The following is a 20,281-nucleotide window of genomic DNA, read 5'->3' as shown; positions in this document are numbered from 1 at the left end:
CCCAGCACCCTCATTAACTCTAATTATTAAACGATCGGGTATTAAGCAATCCCTTTCAATTTAATAAAAGCATTAAGAATTAGGCAGTAGTTAAATTTGAACAACAATTTATAAAGCATAAACCATTTAATTCAACCCTATTGTCTCTATAGATTATTACTGAAAACCTGAAATATAATCAATAATACCTAATTGCTACTAACATTCAAACTTTCATAACAATTACGGATTATAAAATCTGAAATAGCACTTAATCCTACCAAACAATTCACTAATAGGCCTTTTCAGCAAAGAATTCAATAGAATCAACTCAATAAGAACAAGAAACAACAGATATTCAAGAAGAAACTACTCATTTAAAACTAGAGTCTCACAAAAGTGCAAGGATGAGAAATCCCTTGAATTGGTGTAAAGAAATTAGCCACTCATAATCATGGCTTCAAATCACCAAAATAAAGAATAAAGAACAAAAACCTAGATTAATAGATGAACTAAGAGAAGAAAAACGTGCCTCCTAGCTGCTGTAGAATCACTCCTTATATAATACCTCCAAAAGGAAAAAGAATCCCTAATCAATTGGGAAATTCAAAAGCAGTAAACAGAAAATACTTGCTGTTCTGATTTCTCCCCTGTTTTTCAGCATCTTCTGTTCCAAATCTGGCTCTGACTCCTTCCATTCATTTGTAAATCTCTCTCTCTGCTTTCTAAAGAGCTAAGGCTCGCCCAAAACGGCCATCTATATCAAGAATATGACCTAAAAAACGAAACCAGATTGACGCAGCAATTCTGCTCAAAACGTCAATCTTCTATGACGTTTTTGAAGACCAAAACGACTTCATTTCATTTAATTGTCTTCACAACAACTGTAGGGCTGTCTTCTAAGAATTCAATGGGCCTGGGCTGAGTTAGTTTGGACACTTGGAACTCCATATATGAAGTCCACAACAGAACAGGTTGTGCTCAGTTATACAGCACGTAGCTTCAAACTTCAGAGCTGAATTTGATCAATATTGAGCCTGAATTAGCTTCTGATTCCTACTTTGACAATTGTAGAACTTTATTTCATCTTTCCAGTGCATCAAACGGAATCCAATTTGAAGGTCTACAACTCCAGATATCCCTGAAAACCGAACAAGGGTCAAGATAAAAAAAATGCTGGAATTTTACCAATTTAATCATATTACTCCAAATGCAACTAAAATAATGTCTAATTGGTAAAAATTGTCTAACAAAGTGAATTAAGCACATAAATAACCCAAAAATGCATACGAATATAGACAATAAAAGCACTTGATAATGCACTTATCAAGTTTACATATATGTAGTTATCCTTATTATAGAAATAACCTTAGTAAGTTAGAAATGTAATTACATTACTTTTGGCATGTTTTAAGGATGCTTTATGACCAATGTAATTACATATAATTTGCCCTTTATAAACAGAGTGTTAGGTAAAAAATGCAGACTAATCGAGATTGGATGTACTGGAGGTACGAAGTCAGTGGGATATTAAGACAAGAATTCTTGCAAGGATTGGAATAGTTTATACAGTTTGCAGTTAGTAATCCCAATTGTATGGATGATAATAAGTTGAGGTGTCCATGTAATCACAAGAAGAGTGAAAATAGAGCCTTCTTAGATATCGATACAATTAAACTTCATTTATGCAAAAATGGGTTCGTGGAAAATTATTAAGAATGGATACATCATGGTGAACCTCGAGTTTCCAGTAGGTCAGGCCACTCTATTCCTGTAATTTCAGAAGGTCAGCATTATCAATTTTAGTATGGTAATCGATGAGGTTAGAGCAGAATTTCATTGGAATAATAGGGAGGAATTGCCAAACTATGTAGCACAACAATTGTTTGACATGCTAAGTGCAGCTAACAGTGAACTGTGGCCTGGATGCAAGAATCATTCAGTTCTATTTGTTATGGCACGATTACTACACATGAAAACGGAGCACCATTTTTCAGAAAGGTGTTACAATGATTTTTTACAATTAGCAAAAGAAATATTGTCTGAAGTCCATTCGATGGTTGATATTTTTACCGGACAAAAAAATTAGTTTAGGGATTAGGAGTACCCGTGGAAAAGATTGATTATTGTCGAACTAATTGTATGATATATTGGGGTCTTGACTCCTAATTAAGAGAATGCAAGTTTTGTAATCTTCCAAGATATCAACGGCGAGGTCAAGGGACTGGTAGAGTACAAAGAGAGAAGGCTTTTTAAGAAGATGTATTATTTCCCTCTTGTTCCTCTCCTTCAAAGGTTATATGCATCTAAGGCGACAACTGAACATATGAGATGGCATGCTTTGCATGAATATGAAGATGGTATAATGACTCATCCATTAGACTCTAAAGCCTGAAAACACTTTGATAACAATCATCTTATGTTTACTGCTGATATGAGAAATGTGAGATTGGGGCTTTGTACTGATGGGTTTCAGCCGTTTGGCCAATCAGGACAACAATATTCATCATGTCCTGCCATTGTCACACTATATAATCTCCCACCCTCAATGTGTATGCAAGATGAATACATGTTTTTGTGTGTTATTGTACCTGACCCTAATAATCCGAAATACAAAATTGACATATTTTTGCAACCTTTGATTGTCGAACTTAATTATTTATGGGAGTATGGGGTTGAAACGTTCGATATTTCGGCCAATCAGAATTTTATAATGTGAGCTGCTTTGCTTTGGACCATCGGTGATTTTCCAGCATTTGGAATGTTATCTAGGTGGAGTATGATAGGCAAATTGGCTTGTCCTCATTGCATGGAAAACGCTAATGCATTTACACTAAAAATGGAGGTAAACAATGTTGGTTCGATTGTCATCGCAAATTCTTAGCAGAATCTCACCCTTGGAGGAGAAATCGGCAATGATTTACAAAGAACACGACTATTGCTGATCCCCCTCTGCCTCTGAAGTCTGGAGCTGAAATATTATAAGAAATTGAAGATCTGGGGCTTATGAAAGTTACAGAGTTAGGTGCAAAAGAGGTAAATGGTAGAATTGGTAGGAATAGCAGATGGAAAAAGCGAAGCATCTTCTGGGATTTGCCATACTGGAGTTCACTTCTTATCTGTCATAACCTTGATGTGATGCACATAGAAAAAAATGTGTTTGAAAATCTGTTCAACACTGTCATGAACATTGAGGGAAAATCCAAGGATAATGCAAAAGCGAGAGCTGACATAAAGGAAATTTGTTGTCGACCAGAACTCGAGCAATCTGTACTTACTGGTAAGTTTCCAAAGGCATGTTATTCTTTAGATAAACCCCAAAGGCTATTATTATGCGAATGGGTCCGATCATTAAGGTTTCCAGACGGATACTGTTCAAATATGGGTAGATGTGTCGACATGAGGAAATATAGATTGTTTGGCATGAAAAGCAATGACTGTCATGTTTTCATGCAAAGATTGATTCCTATGGCATTCCGGGAATTATTGCTAGAGAAAATTTGGGAAGCAATGACAAAATTGAGTCTCTTTTTCAAGAAATTGACGATGACTGTTATCCGATGCGATGATATGAACCAATTAGTGCAAGAAATCCCAGTAGTGATATGCAAATTCGAGCGAATTTTTCCACTCGGCTTCTTTGATTCTATAGAGCATCTGCTCTTTCATTTGCCCTATGATTGTCGTATATCAGAACCGGTACAATATAGATGGATGTATCCATTTGAGAGGTGAATTACTAACATCCCATTCTAATCATTACATATTTTATTTCAACTCATACTTACATATTGGCTTGGTACAATTACAAACACTTGTAGAAAATTAAAAAGAATGTGCGCAATAATGCAAAGGTCGAGGGATCAATTTGCAATGCATATTTGGTGGAAGAAGCTTCCACCTTCTGCTCACACTACTTCGAACCACATGTTTACACCAAGCATCGAAGAGTGCCACATAATGATGACGGAGGAGATCGAATAGAATCTGAGTCAGAAGAAAATCTAACAATTTTCACCTATCCTGGGCGTACGATAGGTAAATAAAAAAAAAAAGATGATTGACTGATGCAGAAATACTAGTGGCTCAAACTTAAATTTTGTTGAATTGCAAAGAGATTACACCATTTGTACAGTAAGTATAAATCTTGTAGAGAGTGTAAACCCGATCTGGGGCTTAGTTAAATAATATTTATGATAATTTTGTTCATTCATAAACAGGAAATATATCAAGCTTTTACGGCTTCAAAATCCCTATTTGATTGATACTGCAGTTGATGCAAAACTGGACTTTGAATTTGCAGAATGTTTCAAATGTTATGTAAGTAACTTTATTGTTACACAACATATATGTGTACATTCTTAGATTTCACTCGTGTCATTACTATTTCCCATAGGCTCGAAGCTCGAGAAGCAATATTGATAATAGATTCACTACTGATCTAGCAAGGGGACCTCTACCGATTGCTAATGCCTACTCTAGCTACTTTGTAAATGGTTACAAGTTTCACACCGAGGGTTATGGGACAAGCAGAAAGACAATGAACAGTGGTGTTTGCATAAAGGGATCAAACTACAGTGATGTGTCAAATGATTTTTATGGCAAATTGGTTGAGGCTTTGGAGTTAGAACATCCATCCCTACCAATCAAGTGCACAATCTTATTCAAATGTGAATGGATTAATCCTACGCCAAATGTTGGCATGAAGGTTCATCCTAAGTATAATCTTGTGGATATTAATCAAAGAAGAAGATATACAAAGTACAAACCTTTTGTGTTGGCGATGCAAGCTGCACAGGTGTACTATGTCCCATATCCATCATTGAAACGAGATCGTTGCAATTGGATGGCAGTATGTAAAATCAAGCCTAGATCAATTGTTCATGCAGTTGAAACCAAACAATCTGCTTCACTCGCAGTATCTGAGCCATTTCAAGAAGTTGTGGTCGATACGCAACCGATGCAAGTTGTTGAAGATTTAACGGATAGATTGGATAATGAAAGCGAAACTTATGTTGAAATAGGAGCATCAGATGATGAAGAGGAAGAAGATCAAATCATCATGGGTACCTCAGAAGACGAATATCAAGAAGACGAAGAAGAAGAAGACGAAGAAGAAGAAGAGGAAGCAGATGATGATGAAGACACTTAATACTTCGAACCACATGTATTATGGATAATAAATTAATAGATGTATATGTAATATTATTAATGAAGAATTTTAATGTTATTCACTTTCTTTGTACATATTTACCACATGTTCTACAATTCATATAATTATATACATACATATGTAGGTTCTGTTATCTGTAGTAGAGATGGCTAGAGGTAGGGCGTTTGATTCAGACGTGTCTAGTAGTGGTCTGCATGGAGGTCGTGGCCGAGGACGCAGTACTCAAGGATGAGGAGGGACTATCCCTCCTCCTTCTTCTTCAGGCATATCCGAGGCTTCATCCTCTACTCAGCCTCCCGTGCCGCCATCACTTCCTTCTGTTCCTTCCTCTTCTACCCCACTTACTGGACCAGTAGAGTCTTCACCAACTTCACAGTCACCTACTGCACCAGGTAATCATAAATGTCATTTACTGTCATTTCAGTTATATATTAATTATTTATCTGTATTGATAGCATTTGTCACTTCTTTTGTAGCTTCATCAGAGCCACGTAACAAGCTCAGTTTGGTAGCAGGATAGTAAGTACTTATTTACTTTTTCCTTTGTACTTGGTTTTGTTCAGATTTTGATGATTTCATCTACTTATATTTCACTTATGTTTTTTTCCTCGGCATATATCCATCCTCTCGAGCATCAAGGAAAATTATGAGGATAATTAAGTTACATCTCGATAAAGATGGATACACATGGGATGCCATACCACAAGAGGCGAGAGACTTTTATTGGGAAGAGTTTCAAGCACGATTTGGTTTAATTTATATCTTCATTCAATGTTTACAATTAATCAAGCTACCTCTCTTTATTGAAATTTTATTTTTCATTTTTGCAGAAGTATTTCGTATGGGAAAAGGCTATTACAACTATGCTAAAAGTGGCCTGGGTGAAATTATGCGCTCTACGATATGCTGACTTCACCTATAGGATGCGAAAAAGCAGTAAGAAGCAGTAGTGCGTGTCTCAAGAGATATGGGAGAGCTGGCAGAAGGCTTAGGAGAATCCTGCATTCAAGAGAAAGTGTGAGATATTTGCACAAAACAGGCACAGCAAGACTGGCAGTGACGGAGCAGGACCTTCTCGACACACAGGCAGATCAATATCTGCTATAGAGACATCTCGATTATTAGTGAGTCAACTAGTCACAGTTACAAAATTGATGTTTAATTAAATGACACCATATTAATATATCATGCATAAAAATACATTACAGGCTGAAACATATGGTCGTGAGCCCACACCGATGGAGGTGTTTACTTACACACACACAAAGGCCCACGATGGAAATACGTTTGTCGACAGACATGCGATGGGCGTCAATGTAAGTAACAATGAAGAATATTTACATTTACCTTCTAGTCGTCTCTTACGTGTACAAGTTCAATATAATAAAGCTTGCAACTGCGTTGATTAATTAATTTGTTGTTTTCAGGAGAACTACAGTATACCTCGCGAGCGTGCTGTTTCTTCTCAGGCTGAATCTGAAGCTGAGTCAAGAATTGATGAGTTAGCACTTTATATGAAGGTTGTAGGGGGCGAAAAGAAGAGGAAAGTATATGGCATCAGGTCTCATGCATCACAGTTTTATTGCGGCTCAGCATCGTATGCTTCTGCAGCTGACTCAGGACCACAGCCCCGACCACAGCGCTGGGGAGATTACTGCATTACAGGCTCGTGTTGATGAGCAGGAGAGACAGCTTACAAAGCTTAGAGCGCATGTCATGCGGATGTCCAGTCAACATGGTGCTGGTACTTCTTCCTCTGATCCTCCGCCTGCTACAGATCGAGATGTTTCTACAGCTTTGCATCAGCCCCGATACTGCAGACGATACCTTCGTCACTCTTGCCGACACTACGACACATCCAGCAGATACTCCTCCCGGTGCTACGACATAGGATCGTGCAGACGACCAACCTCGTAAATTTGATTTTGGACCTTTTAGCTATTTCTGATTTTTTCATATTTTGTATAGTACATTACATTAACAATTCCATTTTTATATTAATATTATTATGTTGTGATCTTGATGATGAATTCTGATTGTGATATATATATATATATATATATATATATATATATATATATATATATATATATATATATATATATATATATTTATTTATTTATTTATTTATTTACAGGTGCAAAATATTATGGTTTTTAATATTATTAAAAATTTTTTTCTGTAATTATATTTTGCGACAGATTTGCGATCGAATTACAATCAAAATTGCAACCGTTACATTTAAAATTGCGATTGACCACTGACCAATCGTTTTCAACATTTGCTACCCACGTTCCTAATTGCGACCAACACCTTTTGCAACCAATTTGCGACAAACTTTCAAAAACAAGACAAGACGAAAATTAGCGACCGATATTTATAATTTTGCGATCAATTTTTCGGTCGCAAATTAGCGACCGCCTGGTATATCGGCCGCCAAAAATTTTGCGACAAGCACTTTTGCGATCGATTACAATCGGTCGCTAATATCATTTAGCGATCGATTTTAATTATTTTGCGATCGATTTATCGGTCGCAAATTGCCGAGTTTTTTATAGTGGATGGTATTGGTTTGTTACACCTGCCATTATTGGGGGTATTGTATACTTGGAAACGGCGTAGGGAAGGGGCTGTGGTGTTAAGGAAAAACTAGGTAGGTGTATGGTGAATGAAGCATGGGAAGATCTATTTCCTCAGTCTTGATTATTAGCCTTAGTAACACCTGCTTCAGACCACTGCCCTTTGAAGCTTGAAATCGATATGGTCCAGTGGAAAGGAGGTGTTTGAAAATTTAGGTCTGAAAATTCTTATCTTCTGCAGGAAGTTTTAGTTCAGATTGTTAAGGAAACTTGGACGGCTATAGTTGGTAATAATTTATTTAACCAATTTCATGCTTGTGGCTTATCTCTCGGCTGATGGCCCAAACAGTTACCTTCTAACTTTTTTGCTAGAACTGCGTAGGTGAAGAACTCCATTGCTGCTTCTTGGCTGGTCGATGATGTCCATGATACTCAGATTACTAATCTCTATTCTGAATTAAATATTTTATTATCACAAGAGGTGTGTTATTCGAAGTAAAGAGTGAAATCATTTTGCCTCCAACATGGAGACCAAAATTCTAAATATTTTCATGCTCAAGCATCTAGCAAGAGAAGGAACAACTGCATCAAAGCATTACAAGATGGCGTAGGTAATTAGCATTCAGATCAAACATGTATGAGTAATATTGTCACTTCTTATTTTACTTAGCTTTTTTCTGAAGGCTCTCGGAGTATGATACGGTTTTAAATATTATTAAGCCAAAAGTTACCCCGGACAAGAATAATATGTATATTAGCGTCGTTAGATGAATTTAAGTTGGCTATTTTTCAAATGTATCCTGACAAATCTCCAAGACCAGACGACCTTAACCCTACCTTTTTTTCGAAAATTTTGGTATTTTATTGGTAAAGATGTGGTGGATTCGTGTTGCACTTAGCTTAAGAGTGGTACTTTTTGTCATGACCCGTTTCCATGAGCCGGACCGGCACTAGGACCTAGGTGGGCTTAAGGCCTCGGAGGCCCGTAGTAAGCCTGCCCTACAGTCGAGGCGCGCTCTGCATCGGAACCCAGAATGCCACCAGCGACACCACCGGCTGGCATACCACCCTCTAACATAGCACCCTCTAGAGGGGTATAACTGTCCACCTCCTCATCCGGCAGGTGCTGAGACATCACTAAATACCTACAAAGACATCACTAACTGACCACCAGTTGGCTATTAACTGGATATTTAGAAGTTCTTGTGGCATGTTGTGTTGAATTGGAGTTTTGGGGTTTGGAGAAAATTGGAAGTGTGTATATTTTCTTTGTGTGACACGTAAATTTTTAGGGGAAATTCTTGCGAAATTTTCGTAGGAGACGGTGCGCCGACACCGATTGTGGCATCCGCCGTCTGGTTCTCCGGGATTGGCCGGTGGGTGTTACACTTTTCTTGATTGCCTTAATGATACTACTATTGCCCTTATTTCCAAGGTTGAGAATCCATCCTCCCTTAAAGAGCTTAGACCTATTTCCTTGTGTAATTTCATTCATAAAATTATTTATAAGGTGTTGGCTAATAGGCTTAAGGTCCTCTTGCATGACATTATTAGTGCCTCTTAATCTGCTTTTGTTCTAGATAGGTTGATTACTGATAATATCTTAATTACTTTTGAGATTATCCATCATATGAAAAGGAAAACTAAAGGTAGGAAAGGGGAAGTAGCTCTTAAAATTGATATTAGCAAAGCATGTGATAGAGTTGATTGGTCTCTTTTGCACCTTCTCATGCTTAAATTGGGTTTTTTGGGGAATTAGGTCAAGGTGATTATGCTTTATGTTACTACTGTCCGGTACCAGGTTGCTCTTAATGGGATGGAAATTGGTCCTATTATCCTTAAGCGGGGTCTTCGTCAAGGGGATCTTTTATCACCCTACATTTTTATCATTTATGCTAAAGCTCTATCTACATTATTTAGGAGAGCAGAAATTACATGCCTTATCCATAGTAGTCGTGTTAACAGGCGTGGGCCTTCTGTTTCTCACTTACTTTTTGTTGATGATAGTTTCTTCTTTTTTAGAGCAGATTCTAGGGAGTGTTTGGCAGTTCATGATATTTTACAGACTTATGAGCAAGCTTCTGGCCAGGCTCTTAATTAATCAGGAATTTTCTTTAGTGTTAATGTTTCGCAGGACCTCCGTGCCTCTATGTCTAATTGCTTGTAGGTTCATAATCCACAAAATCATGGCAGGTACCTAGGCCTTCCTTCCCTGATTGGCCAGAAGAGGAAGCAAATTTTTTCTTACCTTAAGGAAAGACTTTCAAAAAATCTGAGTGGGTTAAAGCACAAGATTCTTTCTAAAGCAGATAAAGAAATTTTGCTTTGGCCAGGCTATTCCAACTTTTTGTATGAGTGTTTTTTAGTTACCGGTTTCTATTTGTCATGAGTTGGAACATATGATGAATTCTATTTAGTAGGGTTCGAATGCTGATAATAAAGGTATTCACTGGATGTCTCAGTTTAATACGTGTACTAGCAGAATGGAAGGAGGTATGAGTTCTCGTAACCTTCAATGCTTTAATCTAGCTATGCTTGGCAAGCAGGGTTAGCGTATAATTACTAATCCTAATACTCTTTCTCAGTCGTATACCCAAGGCTAAATATTTTTCAAGGGGGAACTTTTCTGGAGGCTAGGGAAAAGAATAACTCCAGTTTTACATGGAAGATTCTATTCCGGTCTAAGGATATCTTTAGGAAAGGTAAGAGGTGGAAGGTTGGCAATGCTAGATCTCTTTCATGCTTTAAGGATCCCTGGATTCCTAGAGATGATAATTTTTATGTGCAACCTCTAGGTGATGCTAGTAGCTAGGATATGAAAGTTTCGAATTTTATTACTAATACTTTCTGTTGGGATGTTGGGAAACTTCACTATTTTTTGCATGTTGATAACATCCAAACAGTGTTATCTATACTTTAGTCGCAATAGTATTGCTGATTTGTATGTAGCATTTTTCTAAATCGGGCGATTATACTGTTAAATCAGCATATTATGTTGGTCTCTCTTTTGTTAATTTTAATTCTAATACTTTTTCAAGTAACTAGGCTAAGCTATGGAAGTTGCAGGTCCCCCTAAAATTAAGAATTTCCTGTGGATAGCAATTCGAAATATTATCCCTAATATGTTGGTCCTTCGGAAAAAAGTTATTGAGCTTAACACTAACTATTCCTATTGCGGCGATAATGAGAATTTATTACATGTTATGTTTCTATGTCCTAAGGCCCTTGAATGTTGGGATCGTTTTTCCATCTCTATTAATACTTATTTTTTGAGCTTCGAATACTAGTTCTTTTACACCATTGGTAAAGTCGACTTTGAGGTAATGGCTAAGGTTTGCAGTTTGCTCTATTATCTTTGGTATTTTCATAACCAGTTGATATGGAAAGGGAATGACATGCCTACTTCTTTATTGTTGAGCCAAACCAATAGAGAGCTGCAGGACTGGTAGCATGCTCAATCGTAAGAAATTCTGCAAGTGTGTGGACTACAGTCCCGACGGATAGCTCAAGGTGGATTCGACCTTCCTTAGGTCGAGTTAAGTGCAATATAGATGGGTCGATCTTTGAGGCAAAAGGGAAGTTTGGTGTGGGGGTTGTAGTTCGCAATAAGGATGGCCAGAATTTTTGTGGTTTTTCTAGTTGGTACATGGGTTGTCGTTCCCCAAAAGTTGTTGAGGCGTTGGCTGTTCGTGAAGCCCTCAGCTGGCTTAGACATGAAGGTTGCTCTAGTATAGACGTCGAAATGGATTATAGGATATTATGGTGTAGTTTGACTTCGTCCAGTGTTCCCAATAATGAGTTTGATAATATTATAAGGGATTGTAAGTCTCTTTTATGTGAAGGCGAAGATTTTCATGCCAAGTGGATTCGACGACAAGTCAATATGGCGACTTATTCTCTTACAAGAGATATTATTTTTTATGCTTGTCGTACTGTTTAGAGGGATGTTTCTCAATAATTTTTATGTTTCTTTTCCAAATTTTCTCACTTAACATTAAGATTTAGGCTTTAGGTGTCTAGGAGGGATGTTTCTCAGTAATTCTTATGTTTCTTTTCCAAGTGAGTAATTCTTATGTTTCTTTTCCAAGTTTTTTCACTTAATATTAAGATTTAGGCTTTAGGTGTCATGATAGACTTGTTGATCTGGGTTAGTTGAATCTTCTTGTTAAGTTTTTCCTAGTTTTTTTTAATGAAAATATAATTTTCATAAAAAATAGTTACTTATTTAAATAATTTTTTATTATAATAAAAAAAATAATGTGCTAAATAAATAAATTATTTTTAAAACAATAATAATAATTTTAACTAATTCATATATCGAGAATAGCATATTTCAAACATTTTAATAAAATGTCTGGTACCATCTCTAGTTACCAAAAATTACTAGAATTTATCATTTTTATATACTTCCTTTCATATTTAATAATAAAATTTTTTAAAAACATAAAATTTGTATGATTCCGAAAATATTTTTATAGTCACATAAAATAACAAATTAAAAAGTTAACTTTTTGCATTTTTAACTAATTTTTTAATATTACAACAAAATAATAAAAAATCAGTTATTTGGAAAACATTTTTAAATATTTAAAAAAAATGAATATTTCCAGAACAAATGGAGCTTAATTTTAAAAGTATCCACTCCTTTTTGCGCCGAGGAATTTAAAAATATCAATGCTCCTTTACCTGCACCAACAAGTAAGGACACGCCAAGGCTCAAAAGTCAAAATCTATAAAAATACTCGGTGTAAAAAAAGACAGCAAAATTCATCAACCATTTGTTGCTCTCAAAACTATCCATATCCAAGAAACCCACAAGCTACATGAAATGCACACAAATGGCAAGTCAAAACCAACACGCTTCAACTATTTGTTACTCTCAAATCTATCCATATCAACCTGAAAGGAAAAAAATAAAAAATAAAAAATAGAAAAATATTTGTCCATGGTGATTAACTAATCAAGACAGGAAAATGTTAAGCTACTGCAAATTTCTCTGCAACTTCCTTAACAGTCCTTGCCTACCAGCTTAAATATAACAAAGTTAAAGTAATAGCAGATTATTTATTCTCCAAAGAGCCTCAAGGAAAAATTCAACTGTTCTTCTTTCGGAAAAAGAAATAAAAAAACAAATTCAAAAAACAAAGGAAAATATATGAAGGGCTAAAAAATAAGACCTTGAATATGCAAACACATTCATTCTTGTTCTGATAATACCCGCGAGTTCAATGAAGGCTTGAGAAATATTGAGACAAAGAACCCTATGGACATTCCAATGCCAATCACAACCATTGATTGCATTCGTCACTCTGGAAACACACTAGAAACACAGAAGGGGATAACTTTTCTTTACAACATAAAGACTTTCCTAATCAACACTTCAAAACTTGAAGGTGAATATTTGCTAACAGAAGGAGAATGCTGCATATTAACAATACACCCAAGAAACGGCAGATACAAGGAAAAGATTTGAATGCTTGTTTCATGTGTAAGATACTCAACACTGTTAGTTCCATGATTTTAAGCATGCGATTGACTCGCTAAAATATAGTCTATTCTAGAATACTCAAATCAAGTCTGGGACATCAAAACAGATTTTCGGTCATCAATTTAGCTACAGATTTTCATCCAGTCATATCCAAACGGGGATGAATCACCATTTATTCCTTGTTACTTCTAAAATTTATTGTACGAAACAGGTATATAAAAGTAACATGCTCCATAATCACAGACAAGAGATTAGTGACAAATGAAAAAATAAGAACTAAAGATATAACATTCAAAATTTTAACTTTCTGAACTAAGAGAAAATACAGAAGGTCAACTAATCAAAAGATGACTCTAGAAATGGAATCAACGGTCATGGCCCAATGGAAACCAGCGAAACAAGTGAATCACAGGATTAGTAATTCAAGTTTCATCAATACTGAGTGGAGAAAGCTAAACATTTTGCCAAATGACAGTCTTGACAATGACCTAGGACTTTAGGACAAACAATTTCTATTATCTTTCATTCAGAAAGAATTTACTAGTTATGGTTTCAGTAATGTGCCTAACATCCCAAATATGAAGCGATCAACTTACACAAGTATGAAAAAACAGTTAACCATCTTTCTGACCTAAGATTGAATGTATATCATAACGGATAAAAACCTAAGTGATCAGTTATTCATGTAAAGATTCAGTTAGGACTAGTATAGATGCCCTACAATAACATCACTGATGATCTCATGAACAAAAGCAACAATGCTTAATTTGCTGCTTGAAAAGCAACCTTAACTAGCAAATATGTTAAGCTTAAACTTCCAGATTGACATTTAATTCTCAACAAAATGCACCGTCATTGAGATTTAAAATAATGGGAGGCACAGAAATTTATTGCAACACGATTGAATACTTGTAGTTTACCAATTAATGGTCAATGCATGGCAATGGCATAGTTAGTTTCTCCTAAATGTTCCTAAGTTGCCCAAGTATTAGATAGACCTTGTAGATGTTCTGAATTCTGGTGAATTTCCTTGAATTGAGAACAAGAATCATTCAATGAATAGTTGAACTTATCTAAGACTCCATGCAAAAAGCATCCGTTCCACAAATATATTTCCAAACCATGAGTGCCAGATTTCTCTAATACCCATTGGCAGGCCAACATTGATATGACGTTTATTTATTTCTCTAACCCAGATTTCTCAACTAGACCCAAAATGGCCGATCCCAATCAACTAATTAGAACAATGAACGATAGCCATAAGGCCTGAGGCATGACCAAAACAAGCAAACACATATAAGAGAATGGGTGTTGCTACATACAAAGAAAACAAAAAATGAACAATGAAGAATGAAAAAAGGTTATTCAATTCTTTCCACAAGACCAAGATTAAACCATAAAAACATCAACATAATTTCCATTAACAATTACCATTGGAAACATCAAATTAGATTAATTAACAGATATCAACCACATGTAATAAGAACAAAATCTAACAACAATAAACGTAATAAACACAGGAACATCACGTAGCAATAAAAGCCATAGGCTTGCTAACAATAATACACCAGAAAGCATAATTCGCTGTTCAACCATAAACATAAACGTCACGAGAAATAACAGTTGATAAAACCATAAAACACAGATTAAAGTTAAAATTCTTCGTTATATAATTAAAAATGAAGCTAAATCTTCTCATACAGCCTCTTTAACCTGCTTGGCAACAGAATCAACCTCAGGAATCTTAATATAACCAACCTTCTTAGGGCTTAGATCATCATGTTCATCCTCATCTTCGCAATCAAATTCCTCGTAACGGTAATCGTATCTGTTAGAGAACAGAGACCAAACCAAATACATGGTTGCGGCCGTAAGAGCGCCACAACCAACACCAAAAAGCAAAGCCACCACAACACTAAGAATATCCTTAGTACGATCGCGTAGGGAGCTCATGTCATATGAAGAAAGTCCAAAAGGAAAAACAGGAGAACTCTCCTGCCGCTTTTGGGGCTCAGAATCAGAATTGTCATTAGAACGGAAAATCTTGCCATCGAGGAAGACATCGGAGGAGTAGGAGCGTTGTTGGCTGATTTCGGTGACGATCGTGACGAATCCAGCGGAGGAAGGGTTAGGGTTAGGGTAAAGAGGCTTGATTGAAAAGGTGTAGGAAGAGATAAAGAGGGTTTTGCAGGGTCGAGCGGAGACAGAGATAGAGAGAGGAGAAACGAGGAGAAAGAGGAGAAGCAGAAGGCTTGGAATTGAAGATGACGCCATTGTTGTTGTTGTTGTTGCTGTTGCTGCTATGGAGATTGGAGTTGGGGAGGAAATTGCATACGAGAACTCTTTTTGGTGGAAATCAGAATGAAAAACATATGACAGCGTGGACTTTGACAGTCAGAGATGTATTTGTAGCCCCGTGTATAGTCAGTCATAGGATTGTCCAACCACATTTCTAACAATAAAAAAATAGTTTATTTCTTTATTTATAATATCACTAATTTGATGTTAACTAACACATTTAGTAAATTATTAATAAAGTAAAAGTAAAGTTGTTATGTAAAAATTAAGTACTGTTAAATGAAAATTATTTAATAATATTATAAACTTTATTTTAATATGAGTAATTAAACTTAAAGAAATTTCAATAGTATAGTTTTAAAAAAAAATCAACCAAATATAAATTAGTTTATTATAAGGTTGTACGTCGTGATCCAATTCAAGTTTGAGCCACCAGAAGAACTAAACATCCGCTTAAGCCGTGAGATAAGTTTTATTTCATAGTTAATAGGAATTACACCAAAAAAAAAGTCAAATAATAGTTAAGTGTTTATCACCAGCACTTCTAAATAGTAACCCAACCTCTAAGTAGTCCTCTAAACTTCAATTTAAATTTTAAGGGAGGTTAAAAGAGAGAAGGGTAAAGAGGGTCATAGTAATAAAAGTGTCATGTTTGATAAGAGGTAAATTAATGTAAAAATAGAAAGAGGTTATGTACATTTTTTATGTTTGGAAAGAGGTGAAGGAAAGGCGATTGGTTTATTTTTAGTTATAAGTTAAGTTAAATCTTTACCTCTTTTTCCTTACGCCTCAATTTGATTTGTAAAAAAAAAAATTGAGATTTGAGGGAAAGAAAGGTAAAGCTTACACCCTTATTTATCCTTACCCCTCTTTGACTCCCTTCTTTCGAAATAAAGGTACATTAGTTGTTTGTTCCTTCTTTATCATTTTACCTCAATTCAAACCGACCATAAAGGTACATTCAATCAATTTCAATTACCTCTATAACCATCCATTATTGTCTTGCTAATTTAAGTATCGAAGTATCTTCGGATATCTCTGATAAAAATAATGCTCCAGCATATTATTTTGCATTCAATCATGATTTTAAGAGTTAATTACATTATTGACTGTCTAAACTTTTTTATTTTTGTTATTTTGGTATCTGAGTGGAAAAATTTTTCAACCAAGCATCTAACAATCAAAAAAAATTTTCAATTAAGTGTTTTTTGTATATGTGCCATGTCAGACTTTACATTTGGCTCAAAATGGGACCCATCCCTTGCCACATCAGTAGATAACGTGTAATGAACAGAAAAACCTTTTCTTCTTCTTCTACTTCTTCTTCTTCTTCTTTATGGAAATAGACTGTAAGATCAACAGATATATAAAGATTTGGCTACAAAGCATTTTCAATAACAGAAGCATGGTGGATTCAGATTTCAGAAATTCTCTGTCTCATTCTCTAACTTTGTTCATTAGTTTGGTGATGGTGAATCTTAAAGATGGATTTTAGGAGAAGGAAGGAGAGAGAGAGAGAGAAAAGAGGTAAAAAAGAAACGAAATGAAAAATAAAGAGATGCAAAAGATAAACCATGTATGGTTATGGGATTTGCTGTTAGGATTTTGAGAAGATAGGTATGGAGAATGAGAAGATGGGTTTGGAGAATAAGAAGATGGGTTTCTCTCTTTTTTTTTTTTTTTTTTTTTGGTAAAAATGTGAAAGAAGGCTATTTGTTGATAAAGTTTTTTTTTTTTTGTTTTTCCTTTATATATCTATATTAATCTTACTATCTATTTCCGTTAAGCTACGGAGAAGAAGAAGAAGAAGAAGAAGAAGAAGAAAGGTTTTTCTGTTCATTGCACATCATCGGCTGCTATGGCGAGAGGTGGGTCCCATCTTGAGCCAAATGTAAAATTTGGCATGCCACATATGCGAAAAATATTTGATTAAAAATTTTTTGACCGTTAGACACTTGATTGAAAAATTTTTTCGTTCAGACGCCAAAATAGCAAAAATAAAAAAGTTTAGGCACCAATGATGTAATTAACTCTGGTTTTAATCCTCTATTCACAAGTATACCCACAAATTTATATATATTACTAAGCATCACTTCACGTTTTTAATATACTTATTTTTGCTATAATATTGAAAATACATATAATAATATATCCATAGTAATTCAATCAAACTAAAATAGAAAATACTATAATGAAAACTATAACAATGTGATTGAATTTGATTTAATTTACTAATATAATCCTTTTACTATCCTTCAAAAAATAGAAAAATTATAAATATATATTAACTATTAGGTATTTTATATTAATTAGGGATTTAATGAAATTAATTAAATAGGAACAACTAAAAATATATAGTCTCAAAATAAATTTAGTTTATTGAGGAAGCAACTAGAATTAGCAAGTTCATTTACAACATTTTAAATAAATTTATAGTGATGTCTTTTTTTATTAGTTTTTTTTTTTTTTTGAAAATGTAATTTGTTAATAATAATATCAAGAAGTATATAGACTAGACATAGAACTTTACTATTAGTAGTTATTAGAGTTCGATGATCTTTTAATGAAATAAAAGGAATTCATATCCTTTTGAATAATGAAATTAAAACTTAAAAATATAAGAAAAAAATAATTATTTAGTCTCTGCAGTTTGCCATAATTATCTAAGTAGTCCCCGATTTTTCTGTAAATATTTAAGATGTCCTTGAGGTTTGCCTCCATCTTATTAAATAGTCCTTCAGTTTATTTTTTTTCACTTTTACTGTTAAAATTGGATAGAAATTAAGAAAGAGATAAGAGAGTTTTTTAAAATGCCATGGATGCTCTTAATGAAGTTAGAGATGCATATGACAACCCAAAGTGGAAAAAAAAAAAAAAAAAAAAAGCCGGAATTTCACTATAATAGAGACTCTTCTTTCTAATTCTCATGGTAACTCTCTATCTCCCTCTCATAATCTTTTTGAAAATGGTTTCAACCCTCACACTTATTCTCTTTCTTTTTTTTTTTATTCTCAATTTCTATCTTAAAGGTAAGCTTTTATAATTTCTTTTGGATTCTCAATTTCTTTCTTATTTTTATTTGAATTGAGTTTTCAATTCAAATAATGAGATCCTTACTCAATTTTTATTTTTTTTTATCAATCTTCCTTATTTATGCTTTTTGCCAATTGAGTTTTGCAGTTCTTTTTTTTCTATGAATTGGATTTTCAATTTGGATAATGAGGTTTTGATTTGCTTTTGGTTCTCTTACTGAATAATCTTTATTTATGCTTTTTTCCAATTGAATTTTATTGTTCTTGTTTTTCTCTGAATTGGGTGGTGGTGATGGTGGTGTAAGCGGCAGTGGGGGTTTTGAAAGGAGGTTAACGAGAGAGAGAGAGAGAGAGAGAGAGAGAGAGAAAAGAAGGCTTAAAAATGATTAGGGACACTTGGATTCACTTGTATCTCTATCGGGCTCCAAATTGTTATTAAGCCTTCTTTTACAAGAGCTTTATCATGATAATTAGTTAAACCAACCCTCAAAAAGAAGGTTACTTCTCTCTCTTGTATGCTAGCATCTTGCAAAGCCTTCTTAATTGATTTCCTAGGATAAGCTCTGTTGTGGTTAATGATCACCTTCTACCTAAAGACGAATGCTTGAAACAAAGCATCTAAAACACACCTCTAGCTTTGCTTGGTAAAAAGTAAATGAAGTTAGATGCTTTGGACTCACCTTGCCATTAAATCTTCAGTTGGGATGAAGATTTGTTGCAACTAAAGTCTTCAAGTGAGTTCTAAATAATAGTAGGGATAGTATTTAAGGGTATTTAAGTCTTTTTACCTGTTTTAATGTTAAAACGCACAGAAGGACTATTTAGTGGAACGGAAGCAAACCTCAGGGACATATTAAATATTTATATAAAAGTTAGGGACTACTTAGATAATTATGGTAAATGTCAGGGATGAAATAATTATTTTTCAAAAATATAATATTAGATCTTTTCGCTTAGAGTTGATCTTGACAAAAGATATAAATCTTCATAGTAGCAACTAGTCTGTTAAATTGATTTAAACTTCAAAATAATAACTAATCTAGATATTCTATAACTGGATTTCTTTTCTAATAATTTGCAATATATGATCAATACAAATGAGTTTCCGCCATCATACGTCAATAGCATCAATGAAGGGACATGTCGCATTACCAAGTTCCATCAATTGAAGATCCTCACCTGCAAATCAAGATCTAAAGTCTCCAACCAAATAAAATATTTGGTAATAAACTGTAGAAGTTATTAGTGCGTTGTTTAATAAACCTGTGGATTTTCTAGTTGGCTCTCTAAAAGTATGAATGTACTAGTTTGCCCATATTATGGATGACGTTAATGGTATAATAAAAAGTTATAGGCCCAAGTTATGAACCATTTGAAATGTGAAAGCTGGGCCAGAGATATAAATTGACAGTATGATTTAATAACATTATATTATGGGCTTATTGTTCCTAAAATTACTTTAAAGGGCTGAATTCATGTGAGTTAGGCTTACTAGGGCTTCGTGTCTTCAGTTTACTTGGGCCCTAGTGTCGATTCGGCCCATGGTTTTGGGTCGTGACATAAATCCTCACAAAGAAAGGACAAAAAAACTCTAAATTTGAAGACAACCAACAATAACAAAACAAAAAAAGATCGGTTAGAAAATCATATATGAGTTTATTAAAGCAAAAGAATATTAAAAGCAAAAGAAAGTGAAGCGAAAGAGATAGTAGAATATAAGAGGTAGGAGCTA

General features: G+C 34.6%; 3 protein-coding genes and 1 long non-coding RNA gene across 4 annotated transcripts; 3 read left to right on the top strand and 1 right to left on the bottom strand.

Moving 5' to 3' along the window:
* The first annotated feature begins 1,796 nt into the window (after window positions 1-1,796).
* On the top strand, window positions 1,797-5,384 carry LOC149497006 (uncharacterized). Its single transcript, XM_089719990.1, has 4 exons — window positions 1,797-1,801; window positions 4,200-4,299; window positions 4,376-4,993; window positions 5,277-5,384. The coding sequence occupies exons 1-4, from the start codon at window positions 1,797-1,799 to the stop codon at window positions 5,382-5,384; spliced, it is 831 nt and encodes a 276-aa protein (XP_089576116.1).
* A 261-nt stretch (window positions 5,385-5,645) lies between these two features.
* On the top strand, window positions 5,646-7,074 carry LOC149497005 (uncharacterized). Its single transcript, XR_016320642.1, has 3 exons — window positions 5,646-6,276; window positions 6,361-6,468; window positions 6,580-7,074. It is a non-coding gene; the product is annotated as an uncharacterized LOC149497005 (long non-coding RNA).
* Window positions 7,075-11,054: 3,980 nt separating this feature from the next.
* On the top strand, window positions 11,055-11,671 carry LOC149497004 (uncharacterized). The gene is made up of 2 exons (XM_089719989.1): window positions 11,055-11,063; window positions 11,162-11,671. The coding sequence occupies exons 1-2, from the start codon at window positions 11,055-11,057 to the stop codon at window positions 11,669-11,671; spliced, it is 519 nt and encodes a 172-aa protein (XP_089576115.1).
* A 3,056-nt stretch (window positions 11,672-14,727) lies between these two features.
* On the bottom strand, window positions 14,728-15,617 carry LOC105643073 (uncharacterized). Its single transcript, XM_012228159.4, has one exon. The coding sequence runs from the start codon at window positions 15,491-15,493 to the stop codon at window positions 14,915-14,917; it is 579 nt and encodes a 192-aa protein (XP_012083549.1). The 5' UTR covers window positions 15,494-15,617; the 3' UTR covers window positions 14,728-14,914.
* Window positions 15,618-20,281: the final 4,664 nt, after the last annotated feature.

The sequence above is a fragment of the Jatropha curcas genome, chromosome 4, assembly GCF_041381405.1.
Source record: "Jatropha curcas cultivar XTBG-Jc1 chromosome 4, XTBG_Jcur_1.0, whole genome shotgun sequence".
Taxonomy (NCBI): Eukaryota; Viridiplantae; Streptophyta; class Magnoliopsida; order Malpighiales; family Euphorbiaceae; genus Jatropha; species Jatropha curcas.
This window is presented reverse-complemented; position numbering and strand designations above follow the sequence as displayed.

Bases quoted from the DNA above. Each gene is read 5' to 3' on its own strand.
- LOC149497006 (XM_089719990.1), top strand. The intron at 4,300-4,375 runs GTAAGTAACTTT...TATTTCCCATAG, and splicing joins CAGAATGTTTCAAATGTTAT to GCTCGAAGCTCGAGAAGCAA. The intron at 4,994-5,276 runs GTTGAAATAGGA...ATACATATGTAG, and splicing joins ATAATGAAAGCGAAACTTAT to GTTCTGTTATCTGTAGTAGA.
- LOC105643073 (XM_012228159.4), bottom strand. From the start codon at position 15,493: ATGGCGTCATCTTCAATTCCAAGCCTTCTGCTTCTCCTCTTTCTCCTC.